Source organism: Mus caroli, unplaced genomic scaffold, assembly GCF_978045245.1.
Source record: "Mus caroli unplaced genomic scaffold, Mus_caroli_1 scaffold_1, whole genome shotgun sequence".
Classification (NCBI taxonomy): Eukaryota; Metazoa; Chordata; class Mammalia; order Rodentia; family Muridae; genus Mus; species Mus caroli.
Genome location: NW_028227256.1, coordinates 137380989 through 137405142, shown reverse-complemented (window position 1 = coordinate 137405142; position 24154 = coordinate 137380989). Strand labels below are relative to the sequence as shown.

Genomic DNA, 24154 nt, shown 5'->3' with positions numbered 1-24154 from the left:
GTGAATTCGAGGATAGTCAGGTCTACAGAGAAAAACAGTTTTGGAAGAAAAAAAAACCCATACTATAATATAATGTAATGTAATACTTCATATATTAATTTAAAAATAACATGAAATAAATAATTGGAATGGGAGAATGGGTCAGGAGTGGGAGGGGTGAGGGTAATTGAATAGAGATATTTTGCTGATTTAGTTCTATGTTGCTTCTCTGAGACACGTTAGAGACAAGCTCTCAGTTCACAATCTTCCCTCTCCAACATGCTGAGAAGACAAGCATGAAGCCTCAAGTAGGTAGGCTTTGAATGCTGCAGAGAAGTTAGTCAGATGAAGTCAAAGAGGATGTTCGTGGTAAAACTTCAGATCTACACAAAGAACTAGAGCTTCTATAAAGCTGTGGGGCTCAGCTCCACACCTACAACTTAACTTGGCTTAACTTCCACAAGAGTTAGAGGGGAGGTTAGGAAAGAGAATTTTTTCCCTTGTTTTAGTCCTTATCCTCAGGATCCTACTGATAACCTCTCATACACTCCAGTACTGGAGATCCTGAACATCCAGCCTTCACTCCATCTTGTGGCTAAACTGCTATCTGAAGCAGCGGTTCAAGTCTAATGAAAACATTCAATATATACTAAGAGTTTATTTTTAAAAGACAACAGTGAGATTGGAACCTTCTTGGTGTTAGGAGACTGTTGACTAAGTGCTGCCCCTTTCAGAAATGGATTTCAAGCTGACTCCTCACAAGACACAAATGCCAGCTGCTCAGGCTGATTTCATCCAGGTTTCACCATGTACCTGCCCATTATGATCTTCTTGAGGTTACCATGTTTACAAAGAAAATTCACAATCCTTTCTATATATTTTAGAAGTAGAAATTTGTTTATTCAATGTTCATTAAATATAATCAAAACTTAAATTTTTGAAGTTTGTTTTTTTAAGTATTTTATTGCAACTGATATTTTCCTTGTTCAAAAATTTCAATTTAAGTATTGTATTTACAAATTAATCTAAATATTTCAATTAACAAAATACTATTTGGATCATATATATGCATAAACTTAATACTTATATCAATAAGAAGGCAGAAGAGAAATTTAATGAAACAATCATTAATGCTATTCTCACCTTATTCATTTACTTTATTTTTCTAGGTAATTTGTAGTTTTCATTTTCTACTAAGAAATACAGTACTAATTTAAATACAATTTAAAACAATACTTCTTATTCTTTTCTTGAAATCCTTTTAAAAGCTATAGGAAGTGAAAAAAAAGATGACATCTCCATCTTTAATCTATCAAAATGTAGTGACAACTGATGTTTTGCAAAATATGAAAATTCATCAAGACTGATTTAATTTCAGCAAGAACATTTCAAAGGACAATGTTGAGGCATATTGGCACTGGGAAAAAGAATTGCATTTGGATTGTGTGTCTGTACTAGCTCTTTAAAATCTGTGTAGAAAAAAAAAACCTGGTAATCATGATTATTAAAACAGCAAATGTTTGCTTGAAAGTTCAATCAAAATTATAGTTATCTCCCTTGAGTTTAAGTAAAACTCTTGTTTTTAGATAATCAGACTTACACAGTCATTCTGTTTCCGAAAAACATTTGAAATTGGCATTTATATCCAAGAAAGTAGAATATTAACAAAGGAGTTTTTTTTTTTTTTATAAAGCAAAAACTACTGTTAATTATGTTATTGCAAACACATAGGATCAGGTTTTATTTGTTGGAATCTGAGTAAATATTTAAGTACAAGAAGAAAATTGAGTTTACTCATTCACCTGGACATAGAAGCAGTCAGCTTCCCCCGTTTTAAAAGCTTTAAGCTGAATCATCTGTCTAAAAACTGTGGTTACCTTTTGAAAGCACTTTTCTGCTCCCTATATAAGAAGCACCTGCTCTGCTTTTATTAACAACTTCCTATTTATTTCAAGCAAATGTGTTTGGTGTACGTTTATGTTGACAGATGGACTACAGGCATGAAAAGAACTTGTTCCTGTCTAGTTAGAACACCTCAAGAATTCATTTTCAATGGAAAGTGAAAAAATGTTTTTCACCATCTCAAGACACTTAACTATTATTGCAGAAACACAGTGAACGGTTACTTTTAACTATTTAAGCTAGAGCACAAGTTACTGACACACATTATGTTGAAATTCTAAACAAAGACAAACAGCAAGTGAAAACAGAGGGACTGTTTATTTTCAGAGAGCAACCTTTTTGGAAGAATCAGGTTTGGGCTGTGGCAGTTGTGGGGTACTAGCACCATCTAGTGTGTGAAACTTTAATGACTGAAATGATGAAGACCAAACTAATTTCAAAAACTTAGTTCAAAATAATGTTCAAAAGACTCAAAGGAAACTCAACCTAAACAGTTGCTTTATTCTTTGATAAAATGTAGTGATCCTTTTATTTCATATGCTGTATAGCGTCTTATAGATGAAAATTCCAGGTGAGGTATATTCAGTAATGTGTCCTCTTGCTTTTAAAAGATAAAGCTTAGAACAGAATAGCAAATTGTCATAAAATCAAGTAGTAAAAAAAAAAATATTGGCAATTAGAACAATATTTTTACAAATATAATAAGCTTTAGAATCTACCATTTAGGTAAAAGCATGTTGGGTGTTACTAATACAATCATTTAAGTATCAGGGTATTTGTTGCAAAATTAAGCAGCACAAAGTATTTAAAATATTTAATATTTAAAATGATTCTATTCCATAACACTAATATTCCATGGTCACAATTCCTGCACCTGGAGGTTTAAGGCAAGAGAATTATGAGAAGGAGGCCAGCCTGGTTGACAAAGATTTTGTCTCAAAAATAAATAAACAGGCAAAGGAATGGATCCATGGAAGGTTTTGTGCATAGCTAAGTGTAGAAAAATGTAAATTGTTGGACCAGAATGTTAGCTTTATTGGCTTTTACTGTAAAAATCAAACTTCCCAATATATTTGGAATTTTCTGTAAAGAAATGTAAGCAAAAGCTTTCTCCAGTAAAAGTTAAGAACACAGCACAGGACCTCCAATTTATTTCCTGTGCCCAAACCAAATGCACTAGTTCAAAACCACTAGCTCCGATGTCTACACACTTATCTTCTGCTTCTGACTCTGGCACTTCCAGAAATCTTGGAAAAGTTAGTAGATATTTGAATTTCCATGTCCTCAAACAACAAAAATATGACAATGAAAAATAAATAAATACAACCAAGAAACACAAACTCCCCCAAAACATTTTCTCCCGATTCTTTTGCTTAATTATTTGGGAATCTCACATGAACAAATATCTCAGTAGCAGGATATGGAGTTCTTTGGGAGTGTGCTTAAAATAGTAGTATAGCTATGTTTTATGGTAGACCAGTTGCTAGCTTTTGGGAGAAACTTTACTCTGATTTCCATAATGGCTGTAGCAGTTTGCACTCCCACCAACTGTAAAAAAACATTCATCTTTCTTCACTTTCTACACCAGTCTGATGCCATTTGCTTATTTGATCTTATTCAGACTGGGAAAAGATAAGTAGTTTTAATTTTCATTTCCCAGATGGCTAATGATATTAGCCATTTAAAAAAATTCTCAGTTATTTTTGTCTCATTTACTTCATTGAAAATAAATTTTGTAAAATATAATATATTTTGATTATGGTTTCCCCTTCTCTAACTCCTCCTAGATGCCCCTTCCTAAGCCACTCAAATATACACCATTTTTCTGTCTCATTTGTATACAAACAAGCATATTAAAAACAAATAATAATAAAATTAAAGTAAAATAAAAACCAAACAAACTTTATAAGAACTGTCTTGTTTTAAAAATGGACTTTTCACATTCTTGAGGTTAAGGATGGCGTTTAGCACAGCCTGAGAACGTAATCCAGTATATAAACAAACTCAAAGACAAAAACCACTTGATCATCTCCTTAGACGTGGAGAAAGCATTTGACAAAATCCAACACCTATTCATGATAAAAGTCTTGGAAAGATCAGGAATTCAAGGCCCATACCTAAACATGATAAAAGCAATCTACAGCAAACCAGTAGCCAACATCAAAGTAAATGGTGAGAAGCTGGAAGCAATCCCACTAAAATCAGGGACTAGACAAGGCTGCCCACTTTCTCCCTACCTATTCAACATTGTACTTGAAGTCCTAGCCAGAGCAATTAGACAACAAAAGGAGATCAAGGGGATATAAATTGGAAAAGAAGAAGTCAAAATATCCCTTTTTGCAGATGATATGATAGTATATATAAGTGACCCTAAAAATTCCACCAGAGAACTCCTAAGCCTGATAAACAGCTTTAATGAAGTAGCTGGATATAAAATTAATTCAAACAAGTCAATGGCCTTTCTGTACACAAAGGATAAAAAGGCTGAGAAAGAAATTAGGGAAACAACACCCTTCTCAATACTCACAAATAATATAAAATACCTTGGCGTGACTCTAACTAAAGAAGTGAAAGATCTGTATGATAAGAACTTCAAGTCTCTGAAGAAAGAAATTAAAGAAGATCTCAGAAGATGGAAAGATCTCCCATGCTCATGGATTGGCAGGATCAATATAGTAAAAATGGCTATCTTGCCAAAAGCAATCTACAGATTCAATGCAGTCCCCATCAAAATTCCAACTCAATTCTTCAATGAATTAGAAAGGTCAATCTGCAAATTCATCTGGAATAACAAAAAACCTAGGATAGCAAAACCTCTGGTGGAATCACCATGCCTGACCTAAAGCTGTACTACAGAGCAATTGTGATAAAAACTGCATGGTACTGGTATAGCGACAGACAAGTAGACCAATGGAATAGAATTGAAGACCCAGAAATGAACCCACACCTATGGTCTCTTGATCTTTGACAAGGGAGCAAAAATCATCCAGTGGAAAAAAGAGCATTTTCAAAAAATGGTGCTGGCACAACTGGTTGTTATCATGTAGAAGAATGCGAATTGATCCATTCCTATCTCCTTGTACTAAGGTCAAATCTAAGTGGATTAAGGCACGCCACATAAAACCAGAGACATTGAAACTTGTAGAGGAGAAAGTAGGGAAAAGCCTTGAAGATATGGGTACAGGGGAAAAATTCCTGAGTAGAAAGCAATGGCTTGTGCTGTAAGATTGAGAATCGACAGATGGGACCTCATAAAATTGCAAAGCTTCTGCAAGGCAAAAGACACCGTCAATAAGACAAAAAGACCACCAACAGATTGGGAAAGGATCTTTACCTATCCTAAAGCAGAGAGGGGACTAATATCCAATATATATAAAGAACTCAAGAAGGTGGACTCCAGAAAATCAAATAACCCCATTAAAAAATGTGCTCAGAGCTAAACAAAGAATTCTCACCTGAGGAATACTGAATGGCTGAGAAGCACTTGAAAAAATGTTCAACATCCTTAATCATCAGGAAAATGCAAATCAAAACAACCCTGAGATTCCACCTCACACCAGTCAGAATGGCTAAGATCAAAAATTCAGGTGACAGCAGATGCTGGCGAGGATGTGGAAAAGAAGAGGAACACTCCTCCATTGTTGGTGGGATTGCAAGCTTGTACAACCACTCTTGATATCAGTCTGGCAGTTCCTCAGAAAACTGGACATAGTGCTACTGGAGGATCCCACAATACCTCTCCTGGGCATATATCCAGAAGATGATCCTAACTGGTAAGAAGGACACATGCTCCACTATGTTCATAGCAGCCTTATTTATAATAGCTAGAAGCTGGAAAGAACCCAGATGCCCCTCAACAGAGGAATTGATACAAAAAATGTGGTACATTTACACAATGGAGTACTATTCAGCTATTAAAAAGAATGAATTTATGAAATTCCTAGGCAAATGGATGGACCTGGAGGGCATCATCCTGAGTGAGGTAACCCAATCACAAAAGAACTCACACAATATGTACTCATTGATATGTGGATATTAGCTCAGAAACTTAGAATACCCAAGATAAAAGATACAATTTGCTAAGCACATGAAACTCAAGAAGAACGAAGACCAAAGTGTGGACACTTTGCCCCTTCTTAGAATTGGAAACAAAACACCCATGGATGGAGTTACAGAGACACAGTTTGGAGCTGAGACGAAAGGATGGTCCATCTAGAGACTGCCATATCTGGGGATCCATCCCATAATCAGCTTCCAAACGCTGACACCATTGCATACACTAGCAAGATTTTGCTAAAAGGACCCAGATATAGCTGTCTCTTGTGAGACTCTGCCGGGCCCTAGCAAACACAGAAGTGGATGCTCACAGTCAGCTATTGGATGGATCACAGTGTCCCCAATGGAGGAGGAAGCTAGAGAAAGCAACCAAGGAGCTAAAGGGATCTGCAACCCTATATGTGGAACAACAATATGAACTCCCAGTGCTCCCCAGAGTTTGTGTCTCTAGCTGCATATGTATCAGAAGATGGCCTAGTTGGCCATCAGTGGAAAGAGAGGCCCATTGGTCATGCAAACTTTATCTGCCTCAGTACAGAGGAATGCCAGGGCCAAGAAGTGGGAGTGGGTGGGTGGGGGAGTTGGTGGGGGAGTGTGTGTGGGACTTTTGGGATAGCATTAGAAATGTAGATGAAAGAAATACCTAATAAAAAATAAAATAAAATAAATTGAATCATTGTTTTTCTAAACAAATATTAGGAATTTTGTGTAGTCGTTCTGAATTTGAGTTGATAACTTTAATCACATTCAGAAAACTTTGAGGTTTTAGCTGTCAATTCTCTCTGTTCTCTCATCTACTTTTGACATCCAGTTATATATAGCCTGTATTTTTGCTTCTGCACACTCAAAAAATTAATTTGTTCTGTTATTGTTTATATACTGTTCTCTTTCTACCCTATTTGATCATTTCTATCTCAATTCTCCCCAAATGGAATACATTTCTTTCGGATTTCAGATGACTTCAGATCATACTATGGGTTATTATTTCTGATAGTAATTAATAACATTAAAGTAACATATTTTAGAACCATTTATTTTGAACTTCTTTAATCCTTTTTGTCTTTTTCTTAGAATTCGTTAAAGATGCTTAAACTAGCTATTTAAAAGATTTTTTCCCACTCTGATATGTAGGTCAGTGTTGATCCTACTATTCATTGTCTTTTCATGTCTATTTTTCATCTTTGTATTTTAATTTTCATAATTCATATATTTAATAGAAAATGAACACAGTGACTAAAGTTTGTTATTCATTCACAACAAGAACATTTTTCTTTCTTATCTCAATCCTGAATTTAATTGAATTGTATCCGGGTTGCAACTTTAGCTTAAGTTAGCTCACTGCTGATCTCAAATACTTCAAAGCAAAGACCTTCTTGTGCATGAGCTTGTGTATATGTGTTTAAGCCCAAATCTGCTCCTTTCTCTACTCCAGTAGATCACAATGTCTTCTCTCCTGCTATTTTGAGACACACTTTAAATTAAACACTCAAAGACTTTCAAATATTCTAATGTGTTAATGAAGTCACCAGTTCTATATTTCAAGAAAGGCTGTTTTTTTTTCTTGTGACATCTGTGAGATTATAGGAAAATCTAGGCTTCACTTAGGAATCAGGTAATTCCAACTAAGATTCAGATTCTGCACATGATTCAAAATGTTTCAAGTTAGACACACCTCCAATAGACATGTCTTATTTTTTCTGCCTTCACTCTCATTCTTGAATTCACATAAGCCCTGATCATCAGTCCATATACAGAACTAACACATATAACCAGATAAGCAATAACATAGACCTCAGTCGTGAAAGGAACAGGCCCTTCTCACCTAGGTTTGTTCACGAATTTTCATTGTTCCTACAATTCGTGCTTAGGCACTCCTATAAATACCTCCACACGAACATTTTTCCACTCCATATATATAGTACTAACATAATTCTGTCCTGCCTTTTTATACTATTTGAATGTTGAAAGTCTCCATACAATTCATGTTATGAAAATAAAATTCCTCATGTACAGGAATTTTAATTCAACAATATGGCTGCTCTGACAGGGGATCACATCCAAGATCTGATCCATCTGGAGTGTCATACCTTTAATACCTTTAGCTGGAAATACAGATATGCCCTTAGCACACACCTTTAATCCCAAACAATGAAGGCAAAGTTAGTTTGTAAAAAGAGGCAACCATGTGTAAATGTGATGTCTAATTGAGGGCCAAAATGATTAATCAGAGAAAAATTAGACAGAATGAGTCAGAGATAGGATATGTCCAACTCTCATGAGGACAGGAAAGAGAGGCAACATAACTATGTAGTAGGGGTGGAAGAGAGAGGGGGAAAGAGAGAGAGAGATGGGGGAGGGAGAGGAGAGGGAGAGGAAGAAGTTTTACTGGAACTGTTTTATAGAGACAGTTTACCGGTAAGTACAGAATGAGCCAGAGAATGAGAATGAGTCAGAAGGTTAGAAAAAATTGCCAGAATTTGTTTGAGATCAAGCAGAGTAACTCAGTGTTGACCCAAGAGAAGCCTGTTTGAATCAGTTACGTTGGAAAAGAGTTTGGACCAGAAGAGCTGAGTTAAACCAGCCAACCAGAGTTCCAAAAGAACTGGAAAGGATGAATTCATTCAACAGTAAGCCTGCAAGATGATGATTATATCTTGTGAATGAAAGTTATCTTTATAATCTTACTATGCTTTATTTTTATAGTAGAATTTACTGTCTATAATACATATTATGAGTTTAAAAATACTGTTTAGCTTTGCTACTAAGGAAATATTTTATAGACAGTTTTATTTAGTCATAGTTTTGTTTGTTTGTATGTTTATTTTTTACAACTTAGAAGATTGCCTAGTAAATTTTCATATGGTTGTGCACATAAATAGCTGGATGGACCTGTAATTGGTATGATTAAAAGAAAAATAGCATATGCATGCTTTTTAAAATAGGTATTTCAAATATTGGTGTGTTTTTAATTACTTGTAGATTGTAAAGGACCTCCTCCAAGAGAAAATTCAGAAATTCTCTCAGGCTCGTGGTCAGAACAACTATATCCAGAAGGCACCCAGGCTACCTACAAATGCCGCCCTGGATACCGAACACTTGGTACTATTGTAAAAGTATGCAATCATGGAAAATGGGTGGCATCTAACCCATCCAGGATATGTCGGAGTAAGTATTTCAAGTTTGTAAAACTTAAGAAAATTTTTAGTTTTGAATGTATAAAATGATTACAGTATATTTACAAATTGTATTACTGCTATAGCTAAAATATAAATAAAGCATTTTAAAATGTAGTTATCCTACAAAACTAAAAATGGTAGCATGCAGTTATCTTAAATTATAAAATATTCTTTCTTATTTTCAGTTTTTCTTCTACTCAATGACATAAAAAATGTGCTTTCGTGACTCCTACATAAGGTGTATTTCATGGACCATACACTAATATTGCATCTTCTTTTCATTTTAGAAAAGCCATGTGGGCATCCCGGAGACACACCCTTTGGGTCCTTTAGGCTGGCAGTTGGATCTCAATTTGAGTTTGGTGCAAAGGTTGTTTATACCTGTGATGATGGGTATGTTGTTAACATTATAAGGCTTATTCTCGAAACTGCATAGGAACTCTACAAATTTGTACTTTAGGAAGACTAAGTTTTCTATTAACATCTTAAATATAACACATAAATAAAACTATGCAGTGAATGTTTTTATTCGGATATCATGTGATCTCCATAATATTAATTATGTGTTATTAGTGATTTATAATTTGTTCTGACACAGTGTTGAAATAAGGGAATATTAAGTTGCTATACACAAAAATTAAGCATTCAACTCACAAGTCCTTACTACATTCCACTATTGAACAATATCATATGAGACTGAATACTTTTGTATATTAGGGAAAAGAATTGTGAAAACAACTACATTGTACAGTAACCCTCTTAAAAAAGATTTTATAGTATTTAAAGAAAGCAAGACTTTTACATATAAAAAAGCCTCTCTCCTGAATGCTATTGTTAATGTTTAGTAGGTGCCAAAGGCTAATTTCCCATAATCATTGACTCCTCTCTCTGAACAGCCCCTGGATGGGATAGACTTACTGACATCATCACTCTCTCCTCAGGTCTTCATTTCCTATCATTCAGGAAAGTTATAGTTATAGTTGTAATACTATCCCAAATAAGTATAAAGGAAATAAACACTTTGAATGGAATCTTTCTAATTGCCGTTTATTTACTAATTTGAGGCAATGAACTCTAACAGTTTAAACTTTTCAGACTTTAGAATTAGCTCCAAAAGATCCCTAAACTCAAATACTCAATGTTTATAACATCTTACTCTGATTCCCTCTCTTACACAAGCAGAGAAGGCTTATGATCATCCTACATAGGACTAGCAGGAGAAATAAATATGACCTTTACTTAAAACCCTTCAAAATGATCCTAGAGTACCACAAATATGCACTAGATACTCAGTTTTATTTAACTTCTCTGTAACATAATGAAGAATAGTTTAGGCACAGTAAACCAAATCAATGCTCAGTACTTGTCTCCCACTGTAAGAATCATAATTATATGCCTTCATTAAGTGTTCTTTTACCTGTGTGCCCCAGCAAAACATCATTTGACATAACTAACTTTCCAAAGAAAACTACAAGTTTCCACTTCACTTATTTACCTCTAATTCTTGGTCTCTTGAACTCATTGTTGCCTCTTTCATCTTGTATATACCAAGAGTAAACTCTGATACAACCCAATTAGGCCAGTAACTTTGTATATTGAATCTGAACCACCAACATTATAATCTGTTGATCCAATTACTGACAATTATCAGTTAAAGACCTCACACCATGTAGGATAAAAATAAGTAAAAGTAGTTCATATTATTTTAAATTTCTATTGATGAATGTTAAATCTATCTTGAGGAGTAGTTGTTTTTTAATGCAGAAGTGAAAGGTAAGGATGGGAAAGACCTTACTGCATTCTTATATATTTGCTCATGCTTTGTCATTGTCCTATGCCTATGCTCAGTTCTATGCCTCTGTCTAAATTTTCTCTGCTGACTATAGGTTTAATCACATGCTATATAGCAGAATGATTGCTTATGAGCAATAATTTTATTGTCCGAAATCATCTTGAATGATTTTGAGATGACATTGCAAAGCATTTTTTCCCGCTTTCTATGAACAACTATTTTTTTTTCTCTTTTCTGTTCCCTTCAAGAAATAAGTCCAGTAAAATTTTGTGTAGAATTTTATAGACTGTCTGAAGGAACTTAGCATAATGGATGGGTCTCTGCAGTGGATAGAAAGTCTCACAAATAATATAAAATATATTGGTGTGACTCTAAGGAAGTGAAAAATCTGTATGATAAGAGCTTCAAGTCTCTGAAGAAAGAAACTGAAGAAGATCTCAGAAGATGGAAAGATCTCCCATGCTCATGGATTGGCAGAATTAATATAGTCAAAATGCCCTTCTTGCTGAAAGCAATCTACAGATTCAATGCAATCCCCATCAAAATTCCAATTCAATTCTTCTCAGAGTTAGAAAGAGCAATTTGCAAGTTAGAGTAACAAAAAAATCTAGAACAGTGAAAACTATTCTCCAAAATAAAAGAATTTCTGGGGGAATTCACTATCCCTGAGCTCAAGATGAACTACAGAGTGATTGTGATAAAAAAAAAAAAATGCATGGTATTGGTACAGTGACAAGCAGGTAGATCAATGGAATAGAATTGAAGAACCAGAAATGAACCCACATATCTATGGTCACTTGATCTTTGACAAAGGAGCTAAAACCATCCAGTGGATAAAAGACAGCATTTTCAACAAATGATGCTGGCTCAACTGGAGGTTATCATGTAGACAAATGTAAATTGATCCATTCTTATCTCCTTGTATAAAGCTCAAGTCCAAGTGGATCAAGGTCCTCCACATAACACCAGACACACTAAAACTAATAAAGAGAAAGCAGGAAAGAACCTTGAGCACATGGATCCTGGGGAAAATTTCCTGAGGAGAACACGAGTAGCTTATGCTTTAAGATCAAGAATTGACAAAAGGGAATTCATAAAATTGCAAAGCTTTTTTGAAGGCAAAGGACACTGTAAATAGGACAAAATAGCAACCAACAGATTGCGAAAAGATCTTAAGCAATCCTACATCTGATAGAGGGCTAATATCCAATATATACAAAGAACTCAAGAAGTTAGACTCTGTGGGACAGTGGGCTGTGCACAGATAGCCTGGTCTCTAGTCGAGCATAGGTCTTGAAATCCGGGGGACCCAATGGGTGGTAATTTCCACCTACATGGGAAGGAAGGTGTTAGATCATGTCTCCTGGACCCCCTGGCTCCTATAATGTTACCGCCCCCACAGCCCCCACAGGAGAGGTGTGTGACTATCAGTCATGCAGACAATGTCCCAATCCTGGCCTTCTGGCTAGACTCCACCCCCACAGTTACCTGACTACAGCCAGGTATGCGCCTCCCCACAGTTACCTGATAGTACAACCCACTATATAAGGGGCTGCTTGACCCCTCCTCTCTCTCTTTAAGCTCTCACCTTTCTTATTCTCCTTTCTAGCCCCCCCTTTCTCTCTCTCTCTCTCTCTCTCTCTCTCTCTCTCTCTCTCTCTCTCTCTCTCTCTCTCTCTCGCTTGCTAGCTCTCCCTCCCTCCCTCCCTTTCCCCCTCTGTCCATGTGGTCATGGCCCGCCTCTCTCTTTCCACCTTCTCTCCTTCTCTCTGTCTTTCTACAATAAAGCTCAAAAACCATAGACTTGATGTCTCTGCTCATCAAGTGCTGCAGTGCTTGAATGATGGGATAGGCTTTCCCCTAATGAGCAGCATCTAACCTCCTGCTGAAAGATCCTCCTGCTCTCCAGCCACAGACTAAGGACTCTTGCCCAATGAGAACCACTCAGCACTCCCCTCTTCCCCTGCCCTCTCCTCCCTTCAACCCTGGGGCTAACCAAGCTGCCTCCCTCCTCAGGGCCCCCACTCTGTTCTCAGCTCTTCAGCAGTGTGAAGCTGTGTCTGGGATGCCACAGGCTGAGAACCTGGTACCTAGGACTGCCCTTTTTCTACCACCCACCTAGCTGGAGTTTAGTGGCTTCACACAGCCAGACACTCACCCAGTCCTTCCTAGTCTGCCTGCCCAGAGCACTGCAACTCTGATGGGACAGGGGTTTTCTCCACTCTCTTTATCTGCCATCCCGCCCCCTCCCCCTCCCCTGCACCACCTGCCCCGCAAGACTCCAGAGAAACAAATAACCCTATTACAAAATGGGTTACAAAGCTAAAGAAAGAATTTTCAACTGAGAAATACTGAATGGCTGAGAAGCAATTAAGGAAGTGTTCAACATCCTTAGTCATCAGGGAAATGGAAATCAAAACAACACTGAGATTCTACCTCACATAAGTCAGAGTGGCTAAGACAAAAATCTCAGTTAACAGCAGATGCTGGTGAAGTTGTGTAGAAAGAGGAACACTCCTCCATTGCTGGTGGATTTGCAAGCTGGTACAACCACTCTGGAAATCAGTTTGGCGGTTCCTCAGAAAATTGGACATAGTACTATCTGAGGACCCATCAATACCACTCCTAGGCACATACCCAGAAGATGCTCCAACATGTAATAAGGACTCATGCTCCACTAGGTTCATTATAACCTTATTTATAATAGCCAGAAGCTGGAAAGAACCCAGATGTCCCTCATAGATACACAAAATGTGGTACATTTACACAGTGGAGTACTACTCAGCTATTAAAAACAAAGAATTTATGAAATTATTAGGCAAATGGATGTAATTAGAAAATATCATCCTGAGTGAGGTAACCCAGTCACAAATGAAAACACATGGTATGCACTCACTGAGAAGTGCATATTAGCCCAGAAGTTTGGAATACCCAGGATACTATTCACAAACCACATGAAACTCAAGAAGGAAGACCAAAAATGTGGATACTTTGATCCTTCTTAGAATGGGAAACAAAATACCCATAGAAGGAGTTACAGAGACAAAGTGTGGAACAGAGACTGAAGGAATGACCATCCAGAGACTACCCTACTTGGAGATCCATCCCATATACAATCACCAAACCCAGACACCTTTGTCAATGCCAACAAGTGTTTGCTGATAGAAGCTTGTTATAGCTGTCTCCTGAGAGGTTCTACCAGTGCCTGACAAATACAGAGGTGGATGCTGGTAGTCTACCATTGAACTTAGCACAGGGTCCCCAATGAAGGAACTAGAGAAAGGACCCAAGGAGTTGAAGGGATTTGCAGCCCCATAGGAGGAACAACAATATCAACTAACCAGTAGCCTCAGAGCTCTCTGGGCCTAAACCACCAACCAAAGAATACACATGGTGGGACTCGTGTCTCCAGCTGCACATGTAGCAGAGGATAGCCTAGTAGGTCATCAATAGAAGGAGAGGTCCTTGGTCTTGTGGGTAGTGGGTAGTGGGAGTGGGTAGATTGGTGAGCAAGGGGAGGGGGAGGGGATAGGGCATTATCAGAGGAGAAACTAGGAAAGGGGGATAACATTTGAAATATGCAATAAAAAAAAAAGAAGAAAGAAAGTTTTTTTTTACCAGGAACTTCATTTCTTTTCTGTTGGAAATGAAAATTATTCTGTCTCCTCTACAGCAAGTATCAAGTAAACCCTTAACTCCAAGATCCAAAACTAACACATTCTATTGAAGTATTTTCTTTCTTTTTAAGAACAAGATAAAAATAATAAAAGAATGAGAAGTATTTTGTCCCTTGGAAATCTCTTACTGGAGTATATCCAAGACTGTAAAGAGCATTAAACTACATAAAATACATGATGTCTTAACCCAAATTATGCTTGTGTTTTTAGGTATCAACTGTTAGGTGAAATTGATTACCGTGAATGTGGTGCAGATGGGTGGATCAATGATATTCCACTATGTGAAGGTAAATGAAAAACAGATTTATAATGTATGTCTAAATATCTGAAATAGATAAGACTTTTCAAACTGTGTAGAAAAATATTTTTTTTTTTTTTACTTTTTACACTCCATATTTTATTCCCCCCATTCACCCTCTGACTGTTCCACATCCCATACCTCCTCCCCACTCCACTGTACTCACCTGGATGTCCCCAACCCTCACTCCACCTGACCTCTAAACTCCCTGGGGCCTCCAGTCTCTTTAGGGTTAGATGCTTCATCTCTGAATGAACACAGACCTGGAAGTCCTCTACTGTATGTGTGTTGGCGGCCTCATATCAGCTGGTGTATGCTGTCTTCTTGATGGTCCAGTGTTTGAGAGATCTTGGGGGTTTAGATTAATTGAGACTTCTGATCCTCCTACCTGGTCACCCTCCTCCTCAGCTTCTTCCAGTCTTCCCTAATTCAACAGCAGGGGTTAGCTGCTTCTGTTCATTGGGTGGGTGCAAACCTCTACATCTGACTCTTTCAGCCACTTGTTGATCTCTCTCTCTCTCTCTCTCTCTCTCTCTCTCTATATATATATATATATATATATATATATATATGTGTGTGTGTGTGTGTGTGTGTGTGTGTGTGGGGAGGTGTATCTGTATGTGTGTGTGTATTTCTTTGATTCTTTTTTTACAGTCCAGTCATTATCTCCCTCTTGGTCTTCACTCTGACTGTTTCTCATCAATTCATCTTCCCCAGTCTCCAAGAGGATGTCACCACCTCCATCACCTCTGCCCTATCAGACCTTCCTACTCCATGGGGTCTCTCAATGGTTAGGTACTTCTTTTCTCACTGAAGCCAGATCATGCAGTCCTCTGCTGTATATGTGTCAAGGGCCTCATATCAGCTGGTGCATGCTGCCTGATTGGTGACTTCTTGCCTGAGAGATCTTGGGGGGTTCAGATTAATTGAGACTGCTGGTCTTACTAAGGGGTCGCCTCCACTCAGCTTCTTTTAGTTTTTCCCCTAACTTCACCACAGAGGTCACCAGCTTCTGTTCATTAGGTGGGTGTAAGTATCTGCATCTGACTCCTCCAGCTGTTTGTTTGGTCTCTCAGAGGGCAGCCATGCTAGGCTCCTCTCTATAAGCACACTGAAGCATCAGTAATTGTGTCAGGCCTTGGTGCCTCCCCTTGAGATGGATACCAATTTGGGCCAGTCACTGAAACTCCTTTCGCTCAGTCTCTTCTCCATTTTTGTCCCTATAGTTCTTATTTATAATATCTTATATTTTCTAGTATAAAAGATATCATAAGTATTTTGTCATAGTACTAATTTGTATTTATATTAATATTCTGAGAACACTAAGTCTAGAGGATGGTGAATTTCTTGGGACTAGTGTAGATTCCTTGAGGTCTTAGGTTTGACACACATCCTTATCAGTGAAACTCAAAACTTTCAAAAACATAATAACTATGATTGATATGGTCAATGTTCTGAATATGAGTAATACCAAAGCCAATTTTTCATATACTTTACATTTCAAACACTAATAATACACATGGCTATCACCAGCTTGTAAAAACGATCAGAATTTGAGGTATGTGTATGAAGAATGACATCCCTAATAGCCCTCTAGTTACAGGATGTAGGCCATCACTGTGGTAGAGAAACAGAACTCTTGCTTTTCACTTCTTGCTCATATGTAGAACAAAGAGTAAGAATGAAAAGTACACCTCTTGCTTGTGATTTTGGGGAAAACATGTAAACAACAAAGGTCCATCCAAATGCCATGTCCTACTTCCATTGGAAATAACAAGCGAGAGAAAGAAGAGGTAGGGTGAAAGAAGAGAGAGAAGGAGAATGTCATGACCATGGATATTCTCCTGTAGAGACATTCAAAGAAGGAAATGAGAAATTGTTCCAGGGAACATCTGCATCAGAATTTACGTGATGCTTGTTTAAAACTGAGGTTTGAGACCTCCAAATTGCCCACTGAGTCAGCATGTTTGGGTGATACGACAAGAAAACCTCTCTAGGATATCCATTACATCCAAAGTTTCCTTCAGGAAAGAAAGTAATTCTGAATTCCTTCATGACAGAGAAATTAAGTTCAAAAAAATGTTTACATATTTTGAGCACTGAAGTGAAAAGGAAAGAAACATTCCAAAGCATTTTTTATCAGAAGAAATATCTTAAAATTCACTGTTTTTACATATTAGAATGCAATATCATATTGCTTTGAATCATCAAAAAAACTTTTTATATTAGACAAAAACTCATATTTGTTCAGAATTTAGGAGACACTTGCTATCATGAGGGTATAAACTCTCACTGTAAGAAATAGTTTCCTTTTCCCCTTCCCAGAGAAGCTGATAAGCAAACTACTTGTATTAGTTAACTTTTATGTATTGCAAACAGTGATACTGAATATTTCTCCAACATTGAAGTCATTTCCTGCAGAGTGCTGGGGTTTTAATTCACCTACGAGTGTTTTATGTTGAAGCTTTCAAGTTCTGTTTGTAAAAGCAATACCTGTATTTTCAGTTGTGAAGTGTTTACCTGTGACAGAACTCGAGAATGGAAGAATTGTGAGTGGTGCAGCAGAAACAGACCAGGAATACTATTTTGGACAGGTGGTGCGGTTTGAATGCAATTCAGGCTTCAAGATTGAAGGACATAAGCAAATTCATTGCTCAGAAAATGGCCTTTGGAGCAATGAAAAGCCACGATGTGTGGGTAAGATACACACATATGTCTGCTTCATATTTGAATGGTTTTAACTATTCTGGTGAAAATATACATTTCTTTCTTTTTTATTGTATATTTTCTTTATTTACATTTCAAATGTTATTCCCTCTGAAAACCCACTCACCCTATCTCCTCCCCTCTCCCCTTGTTCCCCAACCCACCCACTCCTGCATCCTGGCCCTGGCATTCCCCTACACTGGGGCATAGTGCCTTCACAAAACCAAGGGTCTCTCCTCCTGTTTATGTCCAACTAGCCCGTCCTCTGCTACATATGCAGCTGGAGTCATGAGTCTCACCATGTTTACTCTTTAGTTGGTGATTTAGTCCCTGGGAGCTCGGGGGATACTGGTTATTTCATATTGTTTTCCTTCCTATGGAACTGTAAATCGCTTCAGCTCCCTGGGTCCTTTCTCTAGGTCTAACCCTGGGAACACTGTGCTCTGTCCAATGGATGGCTGTGAGCATCCACTTCTGTATTTGCCAGGCACTGGCAAAGCCTCTCAGGAGAAAGCTATATCAGGTTCCTGTCATTAAGCACTTGTTGGCATCCACAATAACATATGGGTTTGGTGATTGTATGTGGGATGGATCCACTGGTGGGGCAGTCTCTGGTCATTCCTTTAGTCTCTGCTCCACACTTTGTCTCTGTATCTCCTTCCATGTGTATTTTGTTCCCCTTCTAAGAAGGATCAAAGTATCCACACTTTGGTCTTCCTTCTTGAGTTTCATGTGGTTTGTGAATATTATCTTGGGTATTCTAAACTTCTGGGCTAATATCCACTTATCACTGAGTGCATATCATGTGTGTTCTTTTGTGATTGAGTTATCTCACTCAGGATGATATTTTCTAGCTACATCCATTTGCCTAAGAATTTCATAAGTTCTTTGATTTTTAAGAGCTGAGTAGTAGTCCATTGTGTAAATATACAACATTTTCTGAGTCTACTCCTCTGTTGAGAGACATCTGGGTTCTTTCCAGCTTCTGGCTATTATAAATAAGGCTCTAATGAACATAATGGAGCATGTGTCCTTATTACATGTTGGAGCATCTTCTGGGTATATGCCCAGGAGTGGTATTGATGGGTCCTCAGGTAGTACTATGTCCAATTTTCTGAGGAACTGCCAAACTGATTTCCAGAGTGGTTGTACCAGCTTGCAATTCCACCAGCAATGGTGGAGTGTTCCTCTTTCTCCACATCCTTGCCAGCATCTGCTGTCACCTGAGTATTTGATCTTAGCCATTCTGACTCTTGTGAGGAGGAATCTCAAGGTTGTTTTGATTTCCATTTCCCTGATGACTAAGGATGTTGAACATTTCTGTAATTGTTTCTCAGCCATTCAGCATTCCTCAGCTGAGAATTCTTTGTTGGGCTCTGTACTCCATTTGTTTTGTTTTGTTTTGTTTTGTTTTGTTTTGTTTGATAGAGTTAATTGTTTCCCTGGAGTCTTACTTCTTGAGTTCTTTGTATATATTGAATATTAGCCTTCTATCAGACTTGGGATTGGTAAAAATCTTTTCCCAATCTGGTAGTTGCCTTTTTGTCCTATTGACAGTGTTGTTTCCCTTACAGAAGCTTTGCAAATTTATGAGGTCTCATTTGTTGATTCTTGATCTTATACCATAAGCCATTGGTATTCTTTTCAAGAATGTGTGTTTCCTCTGTGCTCATATGTTTGAAGCTATTCCCCACTTTCTCCTCTATGAGTTGCAGTGTATCTGGCTTATGTGGACATCCTTGATCCATTTGGACTTAAGCTTTATACAAGGAGATAAGAATGGATCAATTTACATTCTTCTACATGATAACCTCCAGTTGATCCAGCACCATTTGTTGAAAATGTTATCTTTTTCCCACTGGATGGTTTTAGCTCCTTTATCAAAGATTAAGTGACCATAGATATGTGGGTTCATTTCTGGTTCTTCAATTCTTCTCCAGTGATCTACCTGCTTGTCACTGTACCAATACCATGCAGTTTTTAATCACAATCACTCTGTAGTTCATCTTGAGCTCAGGAATGGTGATTCCACCAGAGGTTCTTTTATTCTTAAGAATAGATTTTGCTATCCTTTGCTTTTCGTTATTCAGGATGAATTTCAAAATTTCTCTTTCTAAATCTATGAAGAATCTAATTGGAGTTTTGATTGGCATTGCATTGAATCTGTAGATTGCTTTCAGCAATATGGCCATTTTTACTATATTAATCCTGCCAATCCATGAGCATGGGAGATCTTTCCAATTTCTGAGATCTCTTTGTATTTCTTTCTTCAAAGACTTGAAGTTCTCACCATACAAATTGCTTAGTTAGAGTAACACCGAGGTATTTTATATTATTTGTGCCTATTGTGAAGGGTGTTGTCTCCCTAATTTTTTTCTCAGTCTGTTTATCCTTTGTGTAGAGAAAGGCCATTGATTTGTTTGAGTTAATTTTATAACCAGCTACTTTGCTGAAGTTGTTTATCAGGTTTAGGAGTTCTCTGGTGAAATTTTTGGGGTCAGTTAAGTATACTATCAAATCATCTTCAAACAGTGATATTTTGACTTCTTCCTTTCCAATTTGTATCACTTTGATCTGCTTTTGTTGTCTAGGACTTCAAGTACTATATTGAATAGATAGGGAGATAGTGGACAGCCTTGTCTAGTCCTGGATTTCAGTGGGATTGCTTCAAGTTTCTCTCCATTTAGTTTGATGTTGGCTACTGATTTGCTGTATATTGCTTTTACTATATTTAGATATGGGTGTTGAATTCCTTATCTTTCCAAGACTTTTATCATGAATGGGTATTGGATTTTGTCAAATGCTTTCTCAGCATCTAATGAGATGATCATATGTTCTTTTTTCTTTGAATTTGTTTATATAGTGGGTTACATTGATTAATTTCCATATAGTGAACCATCCCTGCATACCCAGGATGAAGCCTACTTGATCATGATGGATGATCATTTTAATGTGTTCTTTCTCTTTCTTTGTTGGGACTTTGTGTGGTTTAGGTATCAGAGTAATTGTGGTTTCATAGAATGAATTGAGTAGAGTACCCCCTGTTTCTATTTTGTGGAATAGTTTGAGGAGTGTTAGAAGTCTGCACTTAACCCATCTGGTCCTGGGCTTTTTTTTTTTTTTTTTTGGTTGGGAGACTATTAATGACTGTTTTTATTTATTTAGGGCATATGGGATTGTTTAGATCATTAATCTGATCCTGATTTAACTTTGGTGCCTGGTATCTGTCTTGAAAATTGCCTATTTCATCCAGGATCTTCAGTTTTGTTGAGTATAGCCTTTTGTAGTAGGATCTGATTTTTTTTTTTATTTCCTCAGATTCTGTTATGTCTCCTTATTCATTTATGATTTTTAAATTAGGATAATGTCCCTGTGCCCTTTAGTTAGTCTGGCTAAGCATTTATCTATTTTGTTGATTTTCTCCAAGAACAAGCTCCTTGTGTTGTTGATTCTTCGTATAGTTCTTTTTATGTCCACTTGGTTGATTTCAGCCCTGAGTATGAATATTTCCTGATATCTACTCTTCGTGGATGAATTTGCTTCCTTTTGTTCTAGAGTTTTCAGGTATACTGTCAAGCTGCTAGTGTATGCTCTCTCTAGTTTCTATTTGGACGCTCTCAGAGCTATGAGTTTTCCTCTTAGGACTGCTTTTATTGTATACCATAAGTTTGGGTATGTTGTGGCTTTATTTTCATTAAACTCTAAAAAGACTTTTATTTATTTATTTATTTATTTATTTATTTATTTATTTATTCCTTGACCAAATTATTATCAAGTAGAGTGTTGTTCAGCTTCCACATGTATGTGGGCTTTCTATTATTTAGGTTTTTACAGAAGATCAGCCTTAGTCTGTGGTAGTCTGATAGGATGCACAGTATGATTTCAATCTTCATCTATACCTTGAGGCCTGATTTGTGACTGATTATATGGCCAATATTGGAGAAGGTATCATGAGGTGGTAAGAAGATGGTATGTCCTTTTGTTTTAGGATAAAATGTTCTATAGATATCTGTTAAAGCCATTTTTTAAAAAATAACTTCTGTTAGTTTCACTGTGTCTCTGTTTAGTTTCTGTTTCCAGGATCTGTCCATTGATGAGAGTGGGGTGTTGAGGTCTCCCACTATTATTGTGTGAGGTACAATGTGTGCTTTGAGCTTTACTAAAGTTTCTTTAATGAATGTGGCTGCCCTTGCATTTGAAGCATAGATGTTCAGAATTGAGAGTTCATCTTGGTATATTTTACGTTTGATGAGTATGAAGTATACCTCCTTTTTTTTTTTGATAACTTTATGTTGAAAGTAGATTTTTTTCGATATTAGAATGGCTACTCCAACTTGTTTCTTGGGACCATTTGCTTGGAAAATTCTTTTTCAGCATTTTACCCTGAGGTAATGTCTATTCTTGTTGCTGAGGTGGGTTTCCTGTAAGCAGCACAATGCTGGGTCCTGTTCATGAAATCATTCTGTTAGTCTATGCCTTTTTATTGGGGTTTTGAGTCCATTGATATTAAGAGATATTAAGGAAAATAATTGTTGCTTCCTGTTATTTTTGTTGTTAGAGTTGGAATTTTGTTCATATGGCTATTTTTTATTTATTTCTTTGGTTTTTTGGAATATTAATTTCTTGCTTTCCCTAGGCATAGCTTCCTTCCTTGTATTGGAGTTTTCCCCTTATTATACTTTGAAGGGCTGGATCTGTGGACAGATGTTGTATAAATTTGGTTTTGTCATGGAATACCTTGGTTTCTCCATCTATGACAATTGAGAGTTTTGCTGGGTATAGTAGCCTGGGCTGGCCTTTTTTTCTCTTAGGGTCTGAATGATATCTTCACAGGATCTCCTGGCTTTCATAGTCTCTGGCGAGAAGTTTGGTGTAATTCTGATAGTTCTGCCTTCATATGTTACTTGACCTTTTTCCCTTACTGCTTTTAATATTCTTTCTTTGTTTTTTACATGTGGTGTTTTGATTATTATGTGTTGGGGGGGGGGGCGGATTTCTTTTCTGGTCCAGTCTATTTGGAGTCCTGTAGGCTTCTTGTATGTTCATGGGCATCTCTTTCTTTAGGTTAGGGAAGTTTTCTTCTATTGTTTTGTTGAAGATATTTACTGGCCCTTTAAGTTGGAAATCTTCCTTCTTGCCTATACCTATTATCCTTAGGTTTGGTCTTCTCATTGTGTCCTGGATTTCCTGGATGTTTTCAGTTAGGATCTTTTTGCATTTTGAATTTTTTTGATTGTTGTGTCAATGGTTTCTATGGAATCTTCTGCACCCGAGATTGTCTCTTCTACCTCTTGTATTTTGTTGGTGATGCTTCCACCTATGGCTTCTGACTTCTTTCCTAGGTTTTCTATCTACAGAGTTATCTCCTTTTGTGATTTCTTTTTTCTTTCTTCTTCCATTTTTAGATCCTGGATGGTTTTGTTCAATTCCTCACCTGATTGGTTGTGTTTTCCTGTAATTCTTTAAGGGATTTTTGTCTTTCCTCTTTAACGGTTTCTACCTGTTTTCTTTTGTTCTCCTGTGTTTGTTTAAGGGAGTTATTTATGTCCTTCTTAAAGTCCTTCATAATTTTCATTAGGAGTGACTTTAGATTCATATCTTGCTTTTCTTGTCTGATGGTGTATACAGGACTTGCTATGGTGTCAAAGTTGGGTTCTGATGATGCCAAGTAACCTTGGTTTCTGTTGCTTCTATTCTCATGCTTGCCTCCTGCCATCTGATTATCTGAAGTGCTCCCTGCTCTTACTATATCTTTTTGGAGCCTGTCCTTCCATTAATCTTAGTTGAGTCAGAACTCCTCAGAGTCCAGCTTTCTCTGTGATCCTGTGATTCTGGGATCCTTTGATGCTAAGATTCTGGGTGTGTCAGAGTTTCTGGGGGTCAAGCTGCCTCTAAGACCCTGAGATTCTGGTGTGACCAAGCTCCTGGGATCCTTGGATCCTGGGATTCTAAGATCCTGGGCATATTAGAACACCTGGGAGTGGTACCTCCTCTGGGGTGCTATGAGACTGTCCACTGAGTTTGTGACCAAGGTAGACAGTCACTGACTGGAAGGAACCTGAGCAACTGGTCAGTCCGTTTCCTGTTTTCTTGGATTCTGCTGGTCCTAGTCACTCCTGGTCATGTTGTAACAGATGTTGTGTTCTACTCACTGGTGATTCTAAGATCTTGGGCATGCTAGAGTGCCTGGGAGTAGAGAGTCCTCTGGGGACCATGGGACTGTCCACCAAGTTTGTGCTCAAGGTAGACCGTTGCTGCCCAGAAAGCTACATTTCTTCTTAAAGTACATTTTTAAATAAAATAGGATCTACAACTATAATGCATATTAAGCATAACTGTATCACTGTAATTGAAGAACCTTTTTGCTTGAACCCTTTTAGTTTGCCTTCAGAAGTATATATTTCATGTCTTTGTATAGTCTTTTTAATTGAAATAGTCAGGGTACCCATACCTACTATGGCTTAAGGACTAAGATGTAAACACAGGTTAATACCTGGGGTTGCTATTCAGTCTAGCCTCAGCATTTCTGGTGAGTGTTGTAAAACTACGTTGTAGAGCATATTGTTGT

The 24154-nt window shown here is 37.3% G+C and overlaps 1 protein-coding gene across 2 annotated transcripts in view; it reads left to right on the top strand.

Annotated features, from left to right (window-relative positions):
* LOC110287097 (complement factor H) overlaps nt 1-24154 on the top strand; it is a 110411-nt gene that overhangs the window by 9437 nt on the left and 76820 nt on the right. For both annotated transcript variants that reach the window (XM_085841587.1, XM_085841585.1), the window contains exons 2-5: nt 8917-9102; nt 9401-9506; nt 14793-14869; nt 17386-17577. In XM_085841587.1, coding sequence (XP_085697713.1) covers nt 8917-9102; nt 9401-9506; nt 14793-14869; nt 17386-17577 — 561 coding nt within the window. The remainder of the gene's footprint in view (nt 1-8916; nt 9103-9400; nt 9507-14792; nt 14870-17385; nt 17578-24154) is intronic.